We start from the raw sequence: 21793 nt of genomic DNA, 5'->3' as shown, positions 1-21793 counted from the left end.
AATTAGAGATCAGATTCTGGAGGGCCTTGCTATGTGAAGAAGTTTGGGTTTTATTTGGGAAGCAGTAAGGAGAAGTATTTTGGGAGAATTTATTTGGAATTAAGAATTAAGAAGAATTTATTTGGGAGAGGTAAGGAGTAAGAAGAAAATGTTGATCTAAGATATCAGAAACCACCAGTATCCTAGATACAGTGACTTAGGCAGATTTGGTGGGTTCCCCTGTGATTTACATTTTTCTCCAAACTGAACTGTTGAGTATAATAACTAGGGCAAGAATTTGTGGATAAAAACTATTTTCTAACCGCTCTTTAAGACAAAATTCAAGAGAGTTTTAAAGACATGCATGCATACATTTGGATTCTGATTTCTTAAGAGAACCATAAGTGTGCCTACAGTACTTGAGTTTTTTTGTTTATTTTTTTCTACTATGAAAGGAAAATATGATCTTATTACAAGTTATTTGCTTCAACTGGCAAGTTTAATTAAAGGAGAAAATAAGAATGTTAAAGATCTGGCCAGGTGTGGTGGCTCATGCCTGTAATCTCAGCACTTTGGGAGGCCAAGACAGGTGGATCATTTGAGGTCAGGAGTTCGAGACCAGCCTGGCCAAAATGGTGAAACCCCATCTCTATTAAAAATGTAAAAATTAGCCAAGTGGTAGTGGCATGTGCCTGTAATCTGAGCTACTTGGGAGGCTGAGGCAGGAGAATCGCTTGATCCTGGGAGGTGGAGGTTGCAGTGAGCTGAGATCACACCACTGCACTCCAGTCTGGGTGACAGAGTGAGATCCTGTCTCAAAAAAAAAGAATATTAAAGATCTAAGTAAAGTAGGTTTGAACTGTTACTGGTTATTTAAGTTTATTACATACACATACATGCATAGATATATATATTATGTTTATATGATATTTATGTTAGGAATATGGATGATTCACACATATAGTTGGTACTCAATTGATACTACTTTATGTGTTTTAAAACCTTATTTCTATTCCTATTCTTAACTAGATCATTTATATTTTGAGAAGGACACGTTGTATCTAGCTTGCAGTTGCCTTATAATGTCAGCACTCAAAAATGACAAATTCAAAAAAAAAAGTTTGGCGGCTAGCAGGTCCGCAGTGGAAGCAGGCTGGGCGCCGCGATGTTCGACGGGACACACCGGCGGAGAGCGACCTCGGGGTTAAGGGGTGGGGCTGACGTCAGGAGCCAAGATGGCGGCGGTGGTCGCGCCGGTTACCGGCCACAACCCTTGGCGGAGCCTGCCTGCAGGCCTCCTGAGGAGCCCAGACAGCTGCAGCCGCAGCTCCCCGTATCAAGAAATTTGCCATCTGTCGATGGGACCCAGACAAGGCTGGAGACAAACCTCATATGCAGACTTATGAAGTTGACCTTAATAAACGTGGCCCCATGGTATTGGATGCTTTAATCAAGATTAAGAATGAAGTTGACTCTACTTTGACCTTCCGAAGATCATGCAGAGAAGGCATCTGTGGCTCTTGTGCAATGAACATCAATGGAGGCAACACTCTAGTTTGCACCCGAAGGATTGACACCAACCTCAATAAGGTCTCAAAAATCTACCCTCTTCCACACATGTATGTGATAAAGGATCTTGTTCCCGATTTGAGCAACTTCTATGCACAGTACAAATCCATTGAGCCTTATTTGAAGAAGAAGGATGAATCTCAGGAAGGCAAGCAGCAGTATCTGCAGTCCATAGAAGAGCGTGAGAAACTGGACGGGCTCTACGAGTGCATTCTCTGTGCCTGCTGTAGCACCAGCTGCCCCAGCTACTGATGGAACAGAGACAAATATCTGGGGCCTGCAGTTCTTATGCAGGCCTATCGCTGGATGATTGACTCCAGAGACGACTTCACAGAGGAGTGCCTGGCCAAGCTGCAGGACCCATTCTCGCTATACTGCTGCCACACCATCATGAACTGCACAAGGACCTGTCCTAAGGGTCTGAATCCAGGGAAAGCTATTGCGGAGATCAAGAAAATGATGGCAACCTATGAGGAGAAGAAAGCTTCAGTTTAACTGTTTCCATGCTAAACATGATTTATAACCAGCTCAGAGCCGAACATAATTTATATCTAATTTGAGTTCCTTTAAAGATCTTGGTTTTCCATGAATACAGCATGTATAATAAAAATTTTAAGAAATAAATGTTATTCTACTTTATTAACAACATCAACAAAAAGTTTTATTAAAAACTTCTAAGAGGTCGGGTGCGGTGGCTCACGCCTGTAATCTCAGCACTTTGGGAGGGCGAGGCGGGCAGATTGCTTGAGGTCAGAAGTTCGAGACCAGCCTGGCCAACATGGTGAAACCCTGTCGCTACTCAAAATACAAAAAATTAGCTGGATGTGGTGGCGCACACCTGTAGTCCTAGCTACTCAGGTGGCTGAGGCAAAAGAATTACTTGAACCCAAGAGGCAGAGGTTTCAGTGAGCCGAGATTGCACCACTGCACTCCAGCCTAGGCAACAGAGTGAGACTTTGTCTCAGAAAACAAACAAAGGAAACTTCTAGGAAATTACAGCTACTATTTTAATATGGAATGCATATCCATGTTCCTTAAAAGGCCTTCTATTTGTAGTTTTTAAATTGTATTCACAGCTTAGAATCAAACTTTCTAAGTGATGGAGTTACTAAAGCATGTTTTGATTTAAAGGCAGATGTGAACACATAGAAGATATTGAAAGAGGTTCCCCCCGCACCCCGCCTTCTTGGAAACTGTTGTCATTAAGTTTTAATTCATGCTGTGTAATTTACTTTTAAATCGTGTGTTTACTTTTTCCCATTATGAGAGTTGTGTGTATTCAAATTACTTTGGAAAATAGATAATTAAAAATAATCATTCCAACCCTATTGTTAACTACCAAAATGCAATTAGTAGTGTTATTTGATATATTTTATTTCATCACTTTTTGCTTAATTTATGTTTTTAAAACCATAGTCATAATAATAATGTGACTAACATTGTGCATCCTGGTTTTTAAGCTAAATATCACATCAAAAATTTTGTGGTCAGGTGCGGTGGCACACACCTGTAGTCTCAGCTATTCGAGAGACTGAGGCAGGAGGATCACTTGAGCCCTGAAATTCCAGTCTGAGTCCAGCCTGGATAATATGGCACAACCCTGTCTCTAAAAAAACCAAACTTATTAAAAAAAGTTTTGTGTTGTTCTGTAGTCTTTATAATCATTAGCTTTACTAGATTGTCTGCTTGATGGAATGTAGTTCATCACGCAGTTATTCACTTAAAGTGAATGAATATCTGAATTCATTAGTGCATCATTTAAAGTTATTCAAATCATGTGTTATTTTTAGATATTCAGGTTATGTTCTGTTTTTTTTTTTTTTTTTTTTATTGTGAATAACACTATCCTGAACATACTAGAACATAAATATGCTCTAACTTTATATGCGGGAGTATTTTCTTAGAAAAAATTTGCAAAGTGAAAATAGACACTTATTTGGATAACCCATAGGTACTCAGTATAGTTCATACTCAGAGTGTCCAGATCTGAACTTCTAGTCCATACCTCAGCCATCCAGAGTAAATCTGTTGTCAAAGTTAAATAACAATACACAGACAAATCTCTATGCAAAGGATTTTATTTGGTAATGTATATATATTTTTAAAAAAAAAACAGAATTGCACTTCAGAGCATATACCCAGACCAGGGTGGTCTTTGATGTGTCTAAAGAACAAAGAGAAGGTTGGGAGTTTTATTAATGAGAGAAGTTTGGGAGTTTTATTAAAGAGAGAAATGCTACGTATTGTTTTGAAAGAAAGCCCATTGGCACTAGTGAACTTTGGGGAGTTGGCAGGCTCTGATTGGTGAGTGACGGTGGTGGCAGGTAAAATTAGTCTTAGAGTCATGGCACATTGTTGTTTCAGCAGCCACTAAGTAAACCTGGTCTGAGGGTATGGCCAGCTGTTTCAGCAGCTGGGCTTTGGATAATTCGTGGAGCAGGTGCTGTGTGCCCTGAGTGCTTTTTCCGCTTGGCCCCTCATCTCTGATTTTAGTTGAATGTGACAATTGACCCAATTTGTATAATCCTTTCATACTGTCTATTTTCCCAAGCCTTCCTTGGTGTTATTTTGTGTTCCCTTTTCTCCCTTAGCCCCTCAATTTCCTCACCCACCAAGTCTAGTCAGTTCTACCCCCTATACTTCTCTCCTGTCTTCTTCTCTACTCCGCTACCACTTCAGCTGGATAGTGAAGTGGCATCTTGCCTGCCTGACTGTCTTTACTCTTGTCACCTCCCCAGTCCACTGTTTCCACCTTATTCTCCCGAACTCTCATGTCCAGTCGTGTCCTTTCAACTCCTCGGTGCAGTGCTTCCTGCTGTTTCCTAGGATTCCAGGACCAGGCTCATCTCTCTCTCCTTCTTACCCCCACCTTTGTCTTCCAGCAACTCCACCCTCCTAGTAGTTCCCTTAATACGCCCCATTCCCTCTACAGGCGGTGACTTTGCAGATCCCCCTCCTCTGGCTCTGCCGTTGCCCACCCCCTGCCCCTGCCACAGGTGTGTCTGCCTCTACACACGTTCATTTGCCCGTTTCACATGGGTTGTAGTCGTGTTTCCTCCCTGAGAGACTGTACTTCTCTATGAACAGACGCCCTGTGTTATTTCTGTAAGTCCTCAGTAACTAGTAAAGAGTAGACACTTAACTACTGACTGTTGTTTTTAAGGTTCTTGAAACATTAATTGGGCCAACAGAGTCCTATGAGTGTACATTGCTACCAGTGTTGATGGTATGGAGTGTTAATTTCTGTGTAATCCTCCAGTCCTGGAAGATACACATATAGTTTAAGGATTTCAACACTACTATTTGGAACCTTTTGTTTTCTGTTTTCCTAGAAGTTCTATATTAATTGTCCCTGCAAGCTATAGTTGATGATCATATAAATATAATGTGTTATTAAAAATACTTTTGTTCTCCCCTCTCAGTAAAAGAAATACAATTTATAGTGCCAGTGGATGTTCCCTACCAAATATGTTCATAGAAATTACATCAGTATGATATTTTAAAAGCCCTTTGGATCTGACTAACTTTGCTTTACTGTTTTATCTTAATACTAAACATTGTCTCTGTTCTGTATTTTTGTTAGAAATGACTTGATATTATATACAAATGTTATTTGAAGAAGGACACTTAGATTTCCTCCTGTCTTTATAACACATTTATGACTTTTCCCTAAAAGTACTGTTTATAGTTTGACGTACTTTATCATGTGGCTGAAAAGACACATTCACTTTTTAAAGTATGTGATTGGACATGTAATCAGTATAATGGGAAAAAATAGCTTAAGAATACCCTGAACGGTAGGTTTTGGAAAACTAACTTGTGGAAATCTTAAAAAGAAATCCCAAAATATATCCTCTGACAGAATTTGGTAAGCTTTTTCTGTTAAAGGACCAGATGGTAATATTTTAGGCTCATGGCCGGGCGCCGTGGCTCACGCTTGTAATCCCAGCACTTTGGGTGGCTGAGGCGGGTGGGTCACGAGGTCAGGAGATCGAGACCACGGTGAAACCCCGTCTCTACTAAAAAAATACAAAAAAAAAATTAGCCTGGCGTGGTGGTGGGCGCCTGTAGTCCCAGCTACTCGGAGAGGCTGAGGCAGGAGAATGGCGTGAACCCAGGAGGCGGAGCTTGCAGTGAGCCGAGATTGCGCCACTGCACTCCAGCCTGGGCGACAGAGCAAGACTCCGTCTCAAAAAAAAAATTAAAAAAAATTAAAAAAAAGTAATATTTTAGGCTTTAAGGAGCTGCATATGTTTCGGTCACATAATATTTGATTTTTAAATAACTCCTTAAAAAATATAAAAATCCATTCTTAGCTCAAGGACAGTATAAAAACAAGCCCTTGGGGTGTATTCACTAGACATTGAAAAGCTAGTCTGCCATATTCACAAAGATTTTTACCTCTTAATTCATGATAATAAGTGTTCGACTTGCCATTTGCTCTTTGAGTCTTGGAATCGACAGGTCAAGCACTGGGTGTGATGCTACATCTTGAGAAATTACCTTCACCCAGGTTGCTGAATGCAGCAGTTTGAAGGACTACAAAATAGAACATCAAAAAGGGATTTATAAATCTAAGCCCATGTAATAGGTGTGCAATCAGGATACTGTGTAAACAGAAATGCATAAACTCAGTTGACTGGCCAAAGTGGCTGCAAATGTGGAAGGTTGCTTATACTTTGCTAAGGTAGCCCAGCTTAGATTGAGCAGCCAGTAGCTGGCTATGGGAGAGTTGCACAGCTGGGAGGATGAAAAGGCCATTCCAGGGTGACTGGGTAGAAAGTGTTCTAACTATTTGTCCTGACAGTATCTTTATTATTTGCAAGTGTAACAATGCATGGTTACAAATAAATATATGCAAGCAAACTTTCATATATGATTTTCTTAGGGTATCTCAAGAAACATAATGGACAGGTTGGACAAAAAGATTCTCCATCTTGACAAGGACAATCTCAAGAATGAAGTAGTGATGAGGGATAAATCCTAGTCAACTGCGGCCAACCAGACTATATCCCTCAAACTTTAAATTCCAGTGCCATTCCCCACCCCGGGAAGGATCTTCCAAGCCTTTTTGAGTAAAACATTATTTTGCCTACCCCTTTGAGGCATCACTTGATTTTAGAGACATGGAATATTGCATTTTTTACTGACATTTAGAATAATTAAACATTGGTAGATTAATATTTTTAAAATACATATGACAAACTGCTTTATTGAATGATTAAACACAAATGTAAACATTGCGAAATGTATGTTAATGTTTTCTCTTGGTTTCAGGTTCTGGGCATCCAAGTGAAATGCTTCCATGAAATTATCACTATAGGTTATAGAGTCTATCATTCTTATGATCTACCATGGTTTAGAACACTAAGTTGGTAAGTAAGCTTGAAACTATTTCAGATATGAAAAGTTAATTTCTGAAGTTTGTAAAGGAAGCGTCTTGATCAGTCAGTATCCACTCAGTTTACCCTATAGATTGATTCTACAGTAAGATAAATAAAAATAATGTAATTGAATTTTGAAAAGAAGATCACCTTTGTCTTTCCTACTCCAATACAACTTTTTTCAGATCTCATATTTTAGTCTTTGTAGAGATATGTAATATGTGAATATATACACCATTCTTGTCCTTTTTTTAATAAAAAACTAAACATTGTATTGGAAACATTTTTGTATCCTTTACAATACTAATTTTAGCAAAATATTTACATATAATCTTTTCCTTCATTTTCCTTCATTTCTGCTCAGTTGACATGATAACATACAACATATTGTATATATACAAATGCATGTAAAGTTAGTAACAAAATCACCATAATGATATTAACATTTAAAATTTTATATCTTTTAAAACTTTTCATATATAAATCATTGCTATCAGAACCTTGACTAGGAAACATGATAACGTTATAGTTCATATTTAACCCAAGTGGCCATCCTTTTTAATATAGTTGATTAATATCAACCAGGGAGTCAGTGTCTTATTAAAACAGATGGGGTTTAGAATAGTCAAAAAGAAGTGTCTTGATTTCGGTGATAGCTGATTTTTCCATCTAGCAGGTTTCTTCATGAGTGGCAAAGTATATAGGAAATGTTAGATAGATAAAGTAATTGGAGAATAATTAAATGCAAAACCATGCAGTATTGATTCTAAGTATTAAAAAAAAGAGAAGATAAATAAGGATGGGCTCCAGTGATTGTAGAAGGTGTCAAACAAGAGGTAAAAGATAAACTGTTATTTGAAATGAAGACAAGTTTTGGATAAAGAAGAGTTTTCTGGTTGGGACATAGCACCCATCAGTTTCTAGATGTGGGACAGATGTACTTATACTACCGTTGATGAGATATTCCTGGCCCTTCTGAGCAGATGGTGTTGATTAGTGGACAGTGGGTACATAGTTGGATTGGTAGAACAGGTTAGGCCTTGACTGCCTTACAGAGTAAGAATCCCTGCTCGTCTGGAGTCCACTAGGAGCATTAGAAGGGGGGAGATGCCAGTGTGTGCAGGGCAGTGGGGAGACAGGTTGAATTGCCTCTTTTTTCTTTCCCTCTTAATATTCCTGAGGACAGGTGGGGATTTGTCTTAGGACTTCTGCATTAAAAAGCATTAGAGCTGTGAGTAGTTAGGAGTTAATTTTCATCGTGAACTTAATACCTTAATATATACACCCACACATTATACATACATACAAAGTATTAAAATCATACACACACACAAACATACACACATTATACATACACACAAAGTATTAAATTTATACACACAGACACACACACTGCTCCCACCTCAAGGGTGAGGGATTGTGTGTGTGTAGTATTTTCTACATTGTTTCCTAATTATCTCTGGCATTAGATTTTCAGCTAAATAAAGGTATGAACTATATTCGGTAAATTTTTGCTAGTCAATAAATTTGAAATTAAGTTTAAAACAGGAAAATAGCATTTTGGTAAAATATATCTTGAATTGGTCTTCTGAACTTGGTTTTGATCTTTGTGTCATCAGAATGTAGAAAATAATTTTGTTGAGTTTGAGGGGAAGGAAAGCTTCAAATATAGAAAAGCTAATTGTTTTTGAATTATAGGTACTTTCTATTGTGTGTAAACTACTTTTTCTATGGAGAGACTGTAGCTGATTATTTTGCTACATTTGTTCAAAGAGAAGAACAACTTCAGTTCCTCATTCGCTACCATAGATTTATATCATTTGCCCTCTATCTGGCAGGTAAGTTAAGGAATATTCTGTATTGATATGTAGCTAACATATTTTCCATGTTTATTTTTATTTCTGTTATTTAAATTAGTAATTTTTTGGTTAAATTTTATTCCAGCCTCTCTTTTTCATTGTTTCTTGTGTATAAAGCTATTTCTTTCATCATGTTCTTAAATAGCAATTACTCCCTTATAGTGGGTTTAAAAAGTGCTTGTGAAGAATCACTCCAGGCCGGGCGCAGTGGCTCACGCCTGTAATCCCAGCACTTTGGAAGGCTGAGGCAGGCGGAACACCTGAGGTCGGGAGTTTGAGAGAAGCCTGACCAACATGAAGAAACCCCATCTCTACTAAAAACACAGAATTAGGCGGGCATGGTGGCGCATGCCTATAATTTCAGCTACTTGGGAGGCTGAGGCAGGAGAATTGCTTGAACCTGGAAGGCAGAGGTTGCGGGGAGCCGAGATCGCGCCATTGCACTCCAGCCTGGGCAACGAGCAAAACTCTATCTCAAAAAAAAAAAAAAAAAAAAGAAAGGAATCGCTCCATGTGTTTGAAAATTTTCTTTGCAAATTGTAGTAAAAACACTTTTAAGTACATAAAATTATTAACCAAATTTAATTTATGAAGAAACTTTCACATATATATTGCTTTATTTGTCCCTAGGAAATAGAGCTTTTTCATGTAGAATTAATCAGGGTAATTAGTTTTTTAGACATAGTTTATAATACATGCAACTTTTTATATTATGCTGTGCCACATGTTTTTGTAATTTTTAAATTAAAAATTAGATTCTTAAGATAAAGTTAGAATTTACAGGTATCTTTTCCATAAAATTTTACAGATCACAAAAATAACCCCTAAGAAACTGATTTTTTTAAATGTGCTTTTTAAAAGCCAGATTGCTCATGTGAATTCTGGACCTACCAATTACTGGTTAACAGTGAGATATTTGGGCTGGGCGCGGTGGCTCATGCCTGTAATCCCAACACTTTGGGAGGCTGAGGTGCACGGATCACCTGAGGTTGGGAGTTCGAGACCAGCCTGATCAACATGGAGAAACCCCATCTCTACTAAAAATACAGAATTAGCCGGGCGTGGTGGCGCATGCTTGTAATCCCAGCTACCGGTAAGCTGAGATCGCACCACTGCACTCCAGCCTGGGCAACAAGAGGGAAACTCCATCTCAAAAAACAAACAAACAAACAAAAATGAGATATTTAATTAATTTCTCTGTGCTTCAGTTTCTTTGTAAAGCGCTTAGTACCTGGCACTACTTAAATTTTTATTATTGTTATTTTCACTTTAAAAGAAGGAAATGAAATTTATTTGTGAGTTTTCACGTTAGCTGTTAATAGTTACTGTTTTAGCTCCTAGGAGTTTCCCAATAAATGAATTTTTCTCCTGGTACAGTCTTAGAAACTGGGTAATTCTTTTCCATTTCTCTTTAAAAATATACAGAATATGTGGGGAAGCATGTCCAGTCCTGTAGAAGTATGCTATTTCATTAAATAGTTATGATGTTCTTTATGGTGCTCCTCAGCTCCTTCAGTTCCTAGGCCTTCTAATTCTAAAAAGCCAGAAAGTGAAATACAATCTGAAATGATAATGGGAATTTTCAGATAATTTGTTTTGATGTAATTAGGAGGAATACATTTTTGAAGAATTTTCCACCTTTTACATTCAGGTTTTTTGTTACTTTTTAAAATTTTAAGTTTCATTTTATTTTCCCAGAGATTGGGTCTCCCCATGTGGCCCAGGCAGGTCTCGAACTCCTGGGCTCAAGGGATCCTTCTGCCTTGGCTTCCCAAAGTGCTGGGATTACAGGCACGAGCCACTGCACCCAGCCTTTCGTTCAGGTTTATTGTTCAGTTCCGCTTTCCAAATCTGTTCCTTCATTTAAAAAAACTTTTCACTGCTGTATCTATAGAAAGTACATTCATAGAAATAGGTATTGAAAAATTTCTACTCTTTTAAGGGTATTCATATGATGATAGTTGGTCCATTTTAAATTCTGACCAATTGGAAGGATTATGATCATGGAGAGATTATGATTGTTATCAGCTAAGAAGATCATACTAAAATTTTGGAGAGTAAAACACTTGACTCTGATTCTGTGTTTATCAAAGCACATTTGTGCGTTTTCTTGGTATTCTTTGTAGAAACTTTGAGTATTTTCTCTCGTTTACCAAACCAATAAGCTTGATTTATTTTGTTAAAGGTAAGGTCGATTCTGGAATGGATTCTTTTGTATTACAGGAGAGAAGAATGTAGTACCTTCTCAGTTTATATTTAAAGTAACAAGACTTCTGGCATTTTGAGTTTTGATGATAATAGTAACAGTCAAAGTGTCTGTGGTATCTTCTGTTATTGAACCCAACACTTTATTTCATGTGATTATTCTTATAATTATTTAAAAACAGCCGGGCGCGGTGGCTCACGCTTGTAATCCCAGCACTTTGGGTGAGTCAGGAGATCGAGACACGGTGAAACCCTCTCTACTAAAAAAACCAAAAAATTACCGGGCTGGTGGCGGGGCCTGTAGCCCACTACGAAAAAAAACAACTGCGGGCCGGGTGTGGTGGCTCACACCTGTAATCCCAGCACTTTGGGAGGCTGAGGCAGGCAGATCACTTGAGGTCAGGAGTTTGAGACCAGCCTGGCCAACATGGCGAAACCCCATCTCTACTAAAAATACAAAAAAAAATTAGCTGGGCATGGTGGCAGGTGCCTGTAATCCCAGCTATTTGGGAGGCTGAGGCAAGAGAATCGCTGTAACCTGGGAGGCAGAGGCTGCAGTGACCTGAAATCATGCTGCTGCATTCTAGCCTGGGTGACAGAGCGAGACTCCATCTCAAAAAAATAATAATAAAAAAAGAACAATTGTGGTTAATTAAAACATACATCATTTCTATCATTAATATCTGCACATTAGTTTTCAAACTGAATTTCAAAAGAATTCTGATGTAAACAGCAACCCTGCACCCCACCGCTTTGAGAGTTTTTCCTTTTCTCTAAGTAATAGGCCGATTTCTTAGTTTACTTTAGGTATTATCTATTGACTTCCTGTTATAACCTACTTCACTTCTTCATACTCAGTTTTTTTATAGTAATAGTTAGCATTAAGTAGGTACCTAAAATATCACTTCCTGTAGACCCAAATAATATCTATAATTACATTTCCTTCTTTTACAACTTTTTGTTTTTCCCGAACTGAGAAACTGCCTCACCTTCTCTTTCCCATATTTGCTAATTTCAGTATAGAAATCCTTAATTTTTCCTTCAGGTTTGCCCCATGTCTGTTGGTAGTATTTTCAGATGTTTACACAAGTCAGATAGTATATCAATTGCCTTTTTTCCTGGAGACTTCTGTGCCAGAGACCTCTGCATTCCTGTTCCTGTGTGAGCTGGCTGCATATGGGCCCACTGCGGAGCTGTCCTCGTGATTTGAGCCGGTTTCTTTATCCCAGGTCTTCCATCTCTTGGTTAACACCCTCACTTTGCTGAAGCATGGCCTGCTGTAGTTTCTTATGAAATGATGTGTAGAAGGAGATGTCTTATGTTTGTGCATTTCTAAAGATATCTTTAGTCTATTCTCAAAGCTGATTGCTTTGGCTAGGGCTCACACTTACTGTTAGACTTTTCCTTAATAATCCAGGTCAGAAGCCTAGGCCTCAGTCTTGCCTTCCACTGGGCCTTTTCTCCTTAGTTTCTCTAGAAAATACGTTTAGGCTCCTGTAATTTCTCAGGCCTACTAACAGTTTTCTATCTTCCAAATTTTGTAGACATGTTTCTTCTTTTCTCCTTCACATTTCTTCAGTTTTCTCTGTTCTTGTGGGGCTTCCCCTTAATTTATTTTAATGTTATTTTGCAGGGATACCAGGATGGAATACAAACTATCAATTAAAAACAAAAAGCCTTAACTAGTTTTATTTTTCCCTTGGCTTAGAACAATTTGTTATTTTTGCTCACAGTCCTGCGGATTGGCGGGCTTAACTGAGCAGTTCTAACCCCAGGCCTCTCACGTGGTTGCCGTGAGACAGAGGCCGGTGCTCATGTCTTGAGTGGGCTGGACATCAAAGATGGCTCCTTTTCATGACTGCAGTTCGTGCCGCTTGCTGACTTGGGCACTGACCTGTGGCCCCTCCATGTGGCTTGGATGGGACAGGCAGCCTGGGTTCTGAATGGGGAGCATGCCAGGAGCCAGGTGTTTCAAGAGGCCTAAACTAGTTTTTTTTTTGCTGGGCGCTGTGGCTCACACCTGTAATCCCAGCACTTTGGGAGGCTGAGTCAGGCGGATCACAAGGTCAGGAGATTGAGACCATCCTGGCTAACACTGTGAAACCCCGTCTCTACTAAAAATACAAAAAAAAAAAATTAGCCGGGCGTGGTGGTGGGCACCTGTAGTCCCAGCTACTTGGGAGGCTGAGGCGGGAGAATGGCGTGAACCCGGGAGGCGGAGCTTGCAGTAAGTGGAGATTGTGCCACTGCACTCCAGCCTGGGTGACAGAGCAAGACTCCGTCTCAAAAACAAAAAAAAAAAACTAGTTTTTTTTTTTTTTTTAAATGAAAATATATGCCCATGATAAAAATTTAGACTAGAAAGGAGTATTCCATGAAATCTTCCTCCACCTCAGAGCCTTACTTACGATATCTGGAGGCTTACTACTGTTATTCCAGAAATTGTCTGAGTATTCAAGCTTTTATGTTTATATCCCCCCTCCCTTTTTCTTACACAAGTAAGAGTATCTCTTCTGTACCATTATTCCACTTCATATATTAATAGCTTATAGATAGATATTGGCACATCTACATCTATCATTGTATCCATATCTGCAGTTACATCTGTTTTGATATACAGCAATAGCTGAGAGATAGAATGTCAGCATATAAGGTGACTACTGTTTTCCCCTTTGGTTTTGCTATAATTTATGCTTGAGAATAACATCTCAATTGAGTGTGGACCGATAGTGTGGTTCATTTTCTTTGTTGTTTCTTTTTATATATTTTGTCTTTGATAGCCTCCTAACCAGCCCCTTTTTAGTAATTCTTTGTTCCGTGTATGACTTTTGGACTCTACTATAAAACACAATCAATGTTGCGTCTTTTTTTTTTGAAACAGAGTCTCACTCTGTTGCCCAGGCTGGAGTGCAGTGGCACGATCTCGGCTCATGGCAACTTCTGCCTCCTGGGTTCAGGTGATTCTCATGCCTGAGCCTCCCAAGTAGCTGGGACTACAGGCATGCGCTACTGCACCTGGCTAATTTTTGTATTTTTAGTAGAGATGGAGTTTCACTATGTTGCTCAGGCTGGTGTCTAACTCCTGGGATCGTGATCCTCCTACCTTGATCTCCCAAAGTGCTGGGATTATGGGCATGAGCCACCATGTCTGGCCTGGTGTTTCTTCATTTTTCTAACAGTATACTTATTTCTGCCATAGACGTATTTTACCATTTCTTATTTTACACTCTTAGAATCACAGAAACTTACTGAAAGTCATCAAAGTCATTCTTAGAGCAAACATTTCAGTGTTTTCCAAATGCTAGGTACTGTGAATGATGTTGAGGATATAAAGGGAAATGAAGCGATTGTGTGCCTTCCAGGGTCTAGAAGTTGGTGAGATGTGAGTCTTCTAGTTCATTGCTGAAATGTGAACAAGTCCTGGCAGGAGCATGAAGAAGAGGAAGGAAGGCCATGGAAGGCCTTTGAGAAGAGATGACAGATTTCATGAAAAGGAAAGAGCAAGCAGGCAGTTGCCAGGTATCGGATAGTAAAAAAGTCCATTCCAGGCTGTGCAGGCATGAGAATGAGAAAGGATTGCATGTTTTGGGAGGCATTGAAGATAGGGAAGGTAGGCAGGAGCCACATCTTGAGAAAATGTGTATGTCATGGGAAAGGTTTGGACTTTATATCTGGGAAAACATTGGAGGATTTTAAGCTAAGAAATGATATAACCAGATTTGTAATTAAATGAAGTAGGCTGGGAGACATTATCAGGCAGACTAGATAGGAAGCTGCTGCTGTAATCCACACTAAATGTAATAAGGACCTAAACTCTTCCGGTTTGTAGTTAATACTAAATGAGTAATAAGTTAGAAAATAAAAATACCACAGGCTGATCATAGAACCCAACTGCTATTTTATGACAGTCTATGAAAAGTTGTTTATATATCACAAGTTATTGGCTTAAAATGCACTTCTTTGTTGAGGTAATTGCATATTCACATGCAGTTGTAAGAAATAATAGATCCTTTTACACTTTGCTCAGTTATCACCAATGATAGTATTTTGCAAAACTGTAGTACATCACACCAGGATATTGACATCATTACAGTCACGCAAATGTACTTTTTGTTTGTTATTTTGAGATAGGATCTCACTGCTTTCCCAGGCTGGTCTTGAATTCCTGGACTCAACTTACCCTTCTGCCTCAGACTCCTTGGTAGCTGGGATTACAGGTGTGTATTACCACGCCCACCTCTACAGATATACTTTAAAAATGCAACCTCATAGTAAGCTAGGAGCTACTCAGTTAAATGATGTAACTTCCAGTATAAAACAGGCATAGAATACTGTATGTCTATTATCATTTTAAGGGTGGCCTAAAAATGGCTCGGTTAGACCAAAAGCACCCATGGTGTACCTCTCTTGTTTGTTTAATTCCCAGAGCGCAGTGCGGGTCTGGCATTGAGGGTCCGACTATGTATTTGTTGGATAAACGATTAAAAGGCTGAGAACATGCACATCCACACACAGTGCTTCTTAATGATATTTTCTTAGTATCAGTGTTTTGTTTGCTGAGTCTTGAGGCCTTAGTGGCTACTCTTGAAGTGCTTAGCAACATTTGTGAGCTTAGTCCAATAAATGGAGTTAGACTTTGAAACAGGATTATGGAAACAGAGAATGTGCTAACATTGAGATATTTGTACCTTTCTTTCAAATTATGCTGTGGAAATCTTTGGAAGTCTTTTTGTTAAACAATATTCCAAGGGCCCTGTGAAAATTTTAGTTCTGTTATAGTGGTCAAATGACTTCAGAAAATGTTTGTTTTACCAGATTTAAAAAGCAGAGACAGTTTGAACTACTTCTTTGACATTGAATTTTATTTAAATAAAATGTAGGTGTCTCCAATTCTGACCCCCTCATCGAGGTCCATGAAATTAAATGACTTGTTTAATATTATATAGATGTCTCACTGACTAGGACCTAGAAGTCATATTGACATTTAGATAATTTTGTTGCAAAATGAGTTTGACTGATAGCAGAGAAAATGAGGGAGACTGAAAATAATAAGACGAACATTTTCTCTAGAGTCTAGATACATATTAAAAAGAACTCATCAACTTGGTGATTTGGAATTGGGGTTCTTTAGAAACCAGAGCAGTCATGCAATTATATGGTTAGCAGTGACATGTAAACAGACTTAAGGTGTTTGACCCTTAATATTATCACCTTACATTTCTTTATCCAACTATAGTGATGTGCATATTATGTTTAATAATTTTTTGCTTGTATTTGTGCATGCATAGCTATTTTGATTTCTTTAAAATTCTTATGGAGATAATATGACTTGAATGTAATGCTTTCAGTTCAAGAAAATTGATGGACATATAAAACTAAGTTATAGCCAAAATTAATGCATAATTAAGATGTTTTCCCCAAACATCCTGAGTATCTTTTATAACAGAGGATATTAATGAAATCTTTAGAAAAGTATCACAAATAATTCACAAAGGACTGTATCTCCAAAACTACTTAAAATTTCTGAATTAAAGACCACTAAACTCTATGCACATGCTAGTATTGGTTCTAAACCTTAGGCTGAACATTCAGATTAATAGAAAACTTTTAAAAATGTTAACTAATATGATGATTGGTTTGTATGGTAATCTCTACAATGCATATTCATTTAAAACTTTTTCAGAACAACTCGGTTGTAGCCTGGTGTCTGAATAAAGGCACACAATGCAGGGTGCTTTTGAATTTATTTAATTTGATGCTAGAAAGTTTTGATGGTTTAGGCAAGTATAATGAAGAATATAACCAAGCGGAAGAATGGGGGATGAGTCAGAAGCTCTAGTATTCAATCTTGGGCCCATCCTACTGTCTGTTTTTTGAATTAAGGGCTGTATGTATTTACTAAATTTTGACTAATCAATGGTAAATTTAAAAAACAACGTTATTTTTTCTTTGTTTTCGGTGTCTTCAACAAAAGCAAGAGCTCCTGAATGGCAGTGCCTATCTTATTCATTTTTGTATCTTGTTTCTGGCCTATCAAAGGTGCTTGATAAATATTTTTTATCTGCTTTTCTGAAATTCCCTCTGTCTCATCTATTGGGCTTTTCAGTGTCTTGTGTTTTTTCTTTTACTTTTCCTGATCCCCTTAAAAATCTTCATCCTCTTCTTCTTCCTTTTTAAAGAAATTTTTAAAGAGATGGTGACTTGCTTTGTGGTCCAGGCTGGAGAATAGTAGTTGATCATGGCTCACTGCAGCCTCAAACTCCTGGGCTCAAGTGATTCTCCAGCCTCAGCCTTTCAAGTAGCTGGGACTGCAGGTGTGTGCCATCCTGCCCAGCTAATTTTTACTTTTATTTCATAGAGACAGGATCCTGCTGTGTTGCGCAGGCTGGTCTTGAACTCATGGCTTCAGGCAGTCCTCCTTCCTTCGCCTCCCAAGGTATTGGGATTACAGGCATAGGACACTGCACCTGGATTCTCTTGTTCTTTTTGAATATACCTCTCTTTAGTTTGTTGGGTAACTGGTTCTGCCTAATCACTGGAGAACTCTTTGATGCTGGGCAACAAGATGTACGTATCTTTGTACTGAGAACACCAGGCACAATACTATGTAGATAAATGATGATAAGTATAACTTTTATATAAAGAACTATATATTAGGAGGCCTTTTCAGTACTTTTATTTATAGTACTACAACACATTCTGTGATTTTAATTTAGAAATAGTCATAAAAACATTCTTTGTTAATCAGGGAAAAAAAAAACTATGGATCCAATTGTACAAAAAGTGATCCTTTCCACAGATTTATTAAAATATAAATGTACTTTTAAGTATTTAAACATAAAATGTTAATATGTCCTTATAGTTGTGAATGAGAAAGATTAAGTTCATATGTTTCTTTTTTACAATGTTTTTCTTTAAAAAATAATACACAGTTGGCCCTCCTATATCCGTGGGTTTTGCATCCCTGGAGTCAACCAACTGTGGATTGAAAATGTTCTGGGAAAAAAAAAAACACAATGGATGATTGTGTCCTTATTGAACATGTATAGGCTTGTTTCTTGTCATTATCCCCTGAAAAATACAGTCTAACAACTGTTTATATAGAATTTACATTGTATTAGGAATTAGTAATCTAGAAATGATTTAAGATATACAGGAGGATGTAAGTAGGTTATATGCAAATACTATACCATTTTATATAAGGGACTTGAGCATCCATGGATTTTTGTCCTTTGGGGATCCTGCAACCAATCACCCAGGGATACTGAGAGATGACTATATTTAGCCTCAGCTATGCTAGGAAAACACTTTATACCTCCCCCTTCCTCCAAGTCAGAGAACTGTATTATCTTACTGTGTCTAGGAGTCAGACAATTATATCCCATAGGTGAAATTGGATTAGATAAACGTGAGTTGCCAAGGTTGTCCTGGATAAAATGTCCATTAGGAAAATGTTAAATGATTCTACTGGTAATTGTGTTTGAAGAAATGTAAGTAAGAGTGAATGGTGTTATTTCAAGAAAGAGAAAATCATGTATTTTGGAGTAGTATTTGTGAGTAGATAATTCATAGTTAATGATATTGAGAAGTTCCCAAGGCTGTGCTTGGAGAGTCAAGGGGTCTGTTTGGACAGAAAACATGGTTTCTGTCTTGTGTCTCTGCTTTGCCCCTACCCATTGGCCTTTGAACCGAGTCCAGTCCCCGTTCACCTTTAACCATGGATCAGTGGCACAAAAACAGCATAGAAATTATGTTATTACTTGAGCTTCAAGATAAATCTACCTGCTGTAGAAGAAAAACTCAAAAGCAGGAATTTTTAAAGGAATCTTTTATACAATTGGCAATTTTGATGCCATTAATTTCATGTTTTAGTATCTCTCTCTCTCTCATTCTTTCTCTCTTTCCTTCTTTCTCTCAGTAAAGTGACATAATGGCTTTCATTTGTGCCTCCACTCAGAAAATGTTTCCCTTTTGCTTGTGCAGGCCAATTATTTGGATTACCTCATAGATGACAAATAGGAGGTGAGATAGGATTGGGGTCAGTATTCATTCTCTTCATTTTGTCATGGTCCTTTATGCTTTGACATTTCAAATTGATCATCAAAAGTAGCGAAAGGCAGCTGCTGTTTGATTCTTTGCTTGGTGAGAGTAGTAATACCCTTGTTTACTGTACTGGTAGAATTGCCTTGGTAAGTATAACTTGGATGTACAAAGTCTAGTATTTATTTTATATAGAATTGATCAACTGAAAATTCAGTTTCTCTCTTGGAGAACTCACTCTTTAAAGATACTGCAGAGGCTGGGTACAGTGGCTCACACCTGTAATCTTGATACTTTGGAAGACCAAGGTGGGAGGATCGCTTGAGGCCAGGAGTTCAAGGCTGCAGTGAGCTGTGATTGTGCCACTGCACTCCAGGCTGGGCCACAGAGAGATACTTGACTCAAAAAAGAAAAAAAAAAAGATGTTGCAGAATAGAATGCATACATAGCCGTTTATCTGAAATTAAATTTGGTTTATATATTTTCAATATCTACCTCTGTAAAATAAACCTATCTTTAGACGTTTACTGGTATTTTTGGCAAGAAGTGATTCATATTGCCTCCCATTATTTTAGTATGTGATTATTAGATTTCACTTAATTGGTTAGAATTTAATAAATTTTCATTGTAACAAATTTGTAAAATGTAAACATAAATACAAATACTGTTCGTAAATCTTTACATTATTAAGAATATTACATTTTACTATAATTATTGTATGCTTTTGAGAAATTACAAATTGCTCTTAACCTGAATTTTGCTGATCTTAGTTCATGGAACCACGTGACTCTTAAGGGTCAATAGGATTTGAGTGTTTATTTTTTAGCCCTGTGATCCTCAGTAAATTAATAAAGCCCTTTGTGCATTTTTCCTCATCTGTAAAATGGAGCTAATAATGAGTACCTACATTATAGGAATTTTGAAAGGATTAAATGAGTTGGTAATAAAGGATTAATTATCATTAATGATAAAATGCTTAGATAAGAGCCTAGAAAGAGTAAGCATTCAATAGACTTTAGCTGCTATAATAGTTATTATTAATTTTTCTATTATGTAGAGATTGAAAACATTCTGTACATACACTCGATGCATTGTTATAGCAAATAAATACTATTTAATTTAAACTTAAGATCTGTTTTCCATGCCCACATATTAGCAAGGGACTAATTAATTGAACTAATGCAGGGGATGTTTATTGAATTTGTGTCATGGAATGTATTAGGCACTTTGGAGAGTACAAGATTGTTTCCCTCAAGAAACTTACTTTAAATACTTAATACAAGATAGTAGGAGAGATGGCATCTGAGTAAGTAGCTAAAATATGCCTAGCCATGATACAGGAAATTGGTTTATTTGGGCTCAGGGAATCTGAACCCTTTGTACCAAATTGTACAACGAGCACATGTTTTTTGTTCTTGAACAGGTTTCTGCATGTTTGTACTGAGTTTGGTGAAGAAACATTATCGTCTGCAGTTTTATATGGTGTGTATTAACTATTATTCCTTAGTCATTATCTGTGATAAAAACCCTTAACTTTTTTTTTCTGTAGTGAGAAGATACAGTCGAATCTGCTAGCTGTTGTTTTGCATGAATGTGAGGGATATTTGGATTTCAGATGACCATTAGATATAAGCTATTAAAGTTGAGAAGTTTGTGAGGATTTTAAAATTTTAATTGTTTTCAAAGTTTACTAAAAACTTTTTTTTGAATATTTTCAAACGGTGTAAAATTAAAGTTTTTGGGTTCCTTAAATTTGTAGAAATTTGAAGAATTTTCTTAGTCTCCTGGACAGTTACTATGTCTGAGAAACATCTACCATATTGTTCTATGAAAGTAACTATGTTTACTTGCACTTGGCGTGAGCATAAAGCAGCAGGGCATGTATTATCTTGGTGGTTATGGTTAGTCATAGAATTGTGTAATTCTTTTTGGCATAAGATATTTTGTTCAATGTACCAAAGCCTGTCTTAAGAAATGTATCACTTTACATATGAACTTTTTTTATTTTCTTAAACTGTAGCTAGTACGACTGTGCAATGCAATGTAGTATTCAGATCTGTAAATTCATGTGATAGTGAGGCTTATTTTGGACTTGGAATATATTTTCTGTTCTTTATGCTTAGCTTTTCTCCATTAAGACATTCTGCTGAACATAATTGCTGGGAAATTGTTGTGTTTCTTATATTTCTAATTTCAGGGAATCTGAGCATAAGGAGTAAAATTCTTAGAACTTTATATAGAAACAAGACAAGTAAAAACAGTAGAATATCCAGTGAAAATGTAAATGGCATCTATTGAAAAAAATTTAATTATGCATTTTTAAGCAATCAGGGTAAAAGAGAATTGGATCTTTTTTAAGCAGATAAAAATAGAATAAAATAAAGCAACCAATATAATATCGTTGCTTAAGTGGGAAACAGGTTTGTTAAGAATAAATCAAAAGGCCAAGTGCTGATGGCTCATGCCTGTAATCGCAACACTTTGGGAGGCCAAGGCAGGCGGATACCTTGAGCCCAGGAGTTTGAGACCAGTCTGGGCAACATGGCAATACCCCATTTCTACAAAAAATATGAAAATTAGCTGGGCATGGTGGTGCACACCTGTAGTCCCAGCTACTGGGGAGGCTGAGGCAGGAGGATCACTTGAACCCGGGAAGTCAAGGCTGCAGTGAGCTGTGATCACACCACTGCACTCCAGCCTGGGTGACAGAGTGAGAGACCCTGTGTCAAGGGTGGGGGTCCAGGGAGAATAAATCAA

At 37.7% G+C, this 21793-nt stretch overlaps 2 protein-coding genes across 3 annotated transcripts in view; both read left to right on the top strand.

Moving 5' to 3' along the window:
- CDS1 (CDP-diacylglycerol synthase 1) overlaps positions 1-21793 on the top strand; it is a 71900-nt gene that overhangs the window by 31087 nt on the left and 19020 nt on the right. The window contains exons 4-7 of one of the 2 annotated variants that reach the window (XM_058433211.1): positions 6826-6923; positions 8631-8770; positions 15124-15213; positions 20460-20518. In XM_058433211.1, the coding sequence (XP_058289194.1) occupies positions 6826-6923; positions 8631-8770; positions 15124-15213; positions 20460-20518 (387 nt within the window). The remainder of the gene's footprint in view (positions 1-6825; positions 6924-8630; positions 8771-15123; positions 15214-20459; positions 20519-21793) is intronic. The other variant, XM_032147158.2, reaches the window with a different exon arrangement.
- Positions 1215-2172, top strand: LOC116464049 (succinate dehydrogenase [ubiquinone] iron-sulfur subunit, mitochondrial). The gene is given in 2 exon segments (XM_032147356.3): positions 1215-1228; positions 1230-2172. Coding segments are annotated over 2 exon segments (828 nt in total). The 3' UTR covers positions 2044-2172.

Source organism: Hylobates moloch, unplaced genomic scaffold, assembly GCF_009828535.3.
Source record: "Hylobates moloch isolate HMO894 unplaced genomic scaffold, HMol_V3 SCAFFOLD_2, whole genome shotgun sequence".
NCBI classification, from domain to species: domain Eukaryota; kingdom Metazoa; phylum Chordata; class Mammalia; order Primates; family Hylobatidae; genus Hylobates; species Hylobates moloch.
This window is presented reverse-complemented; position numbering and strand designations above follow the sequence as displayed.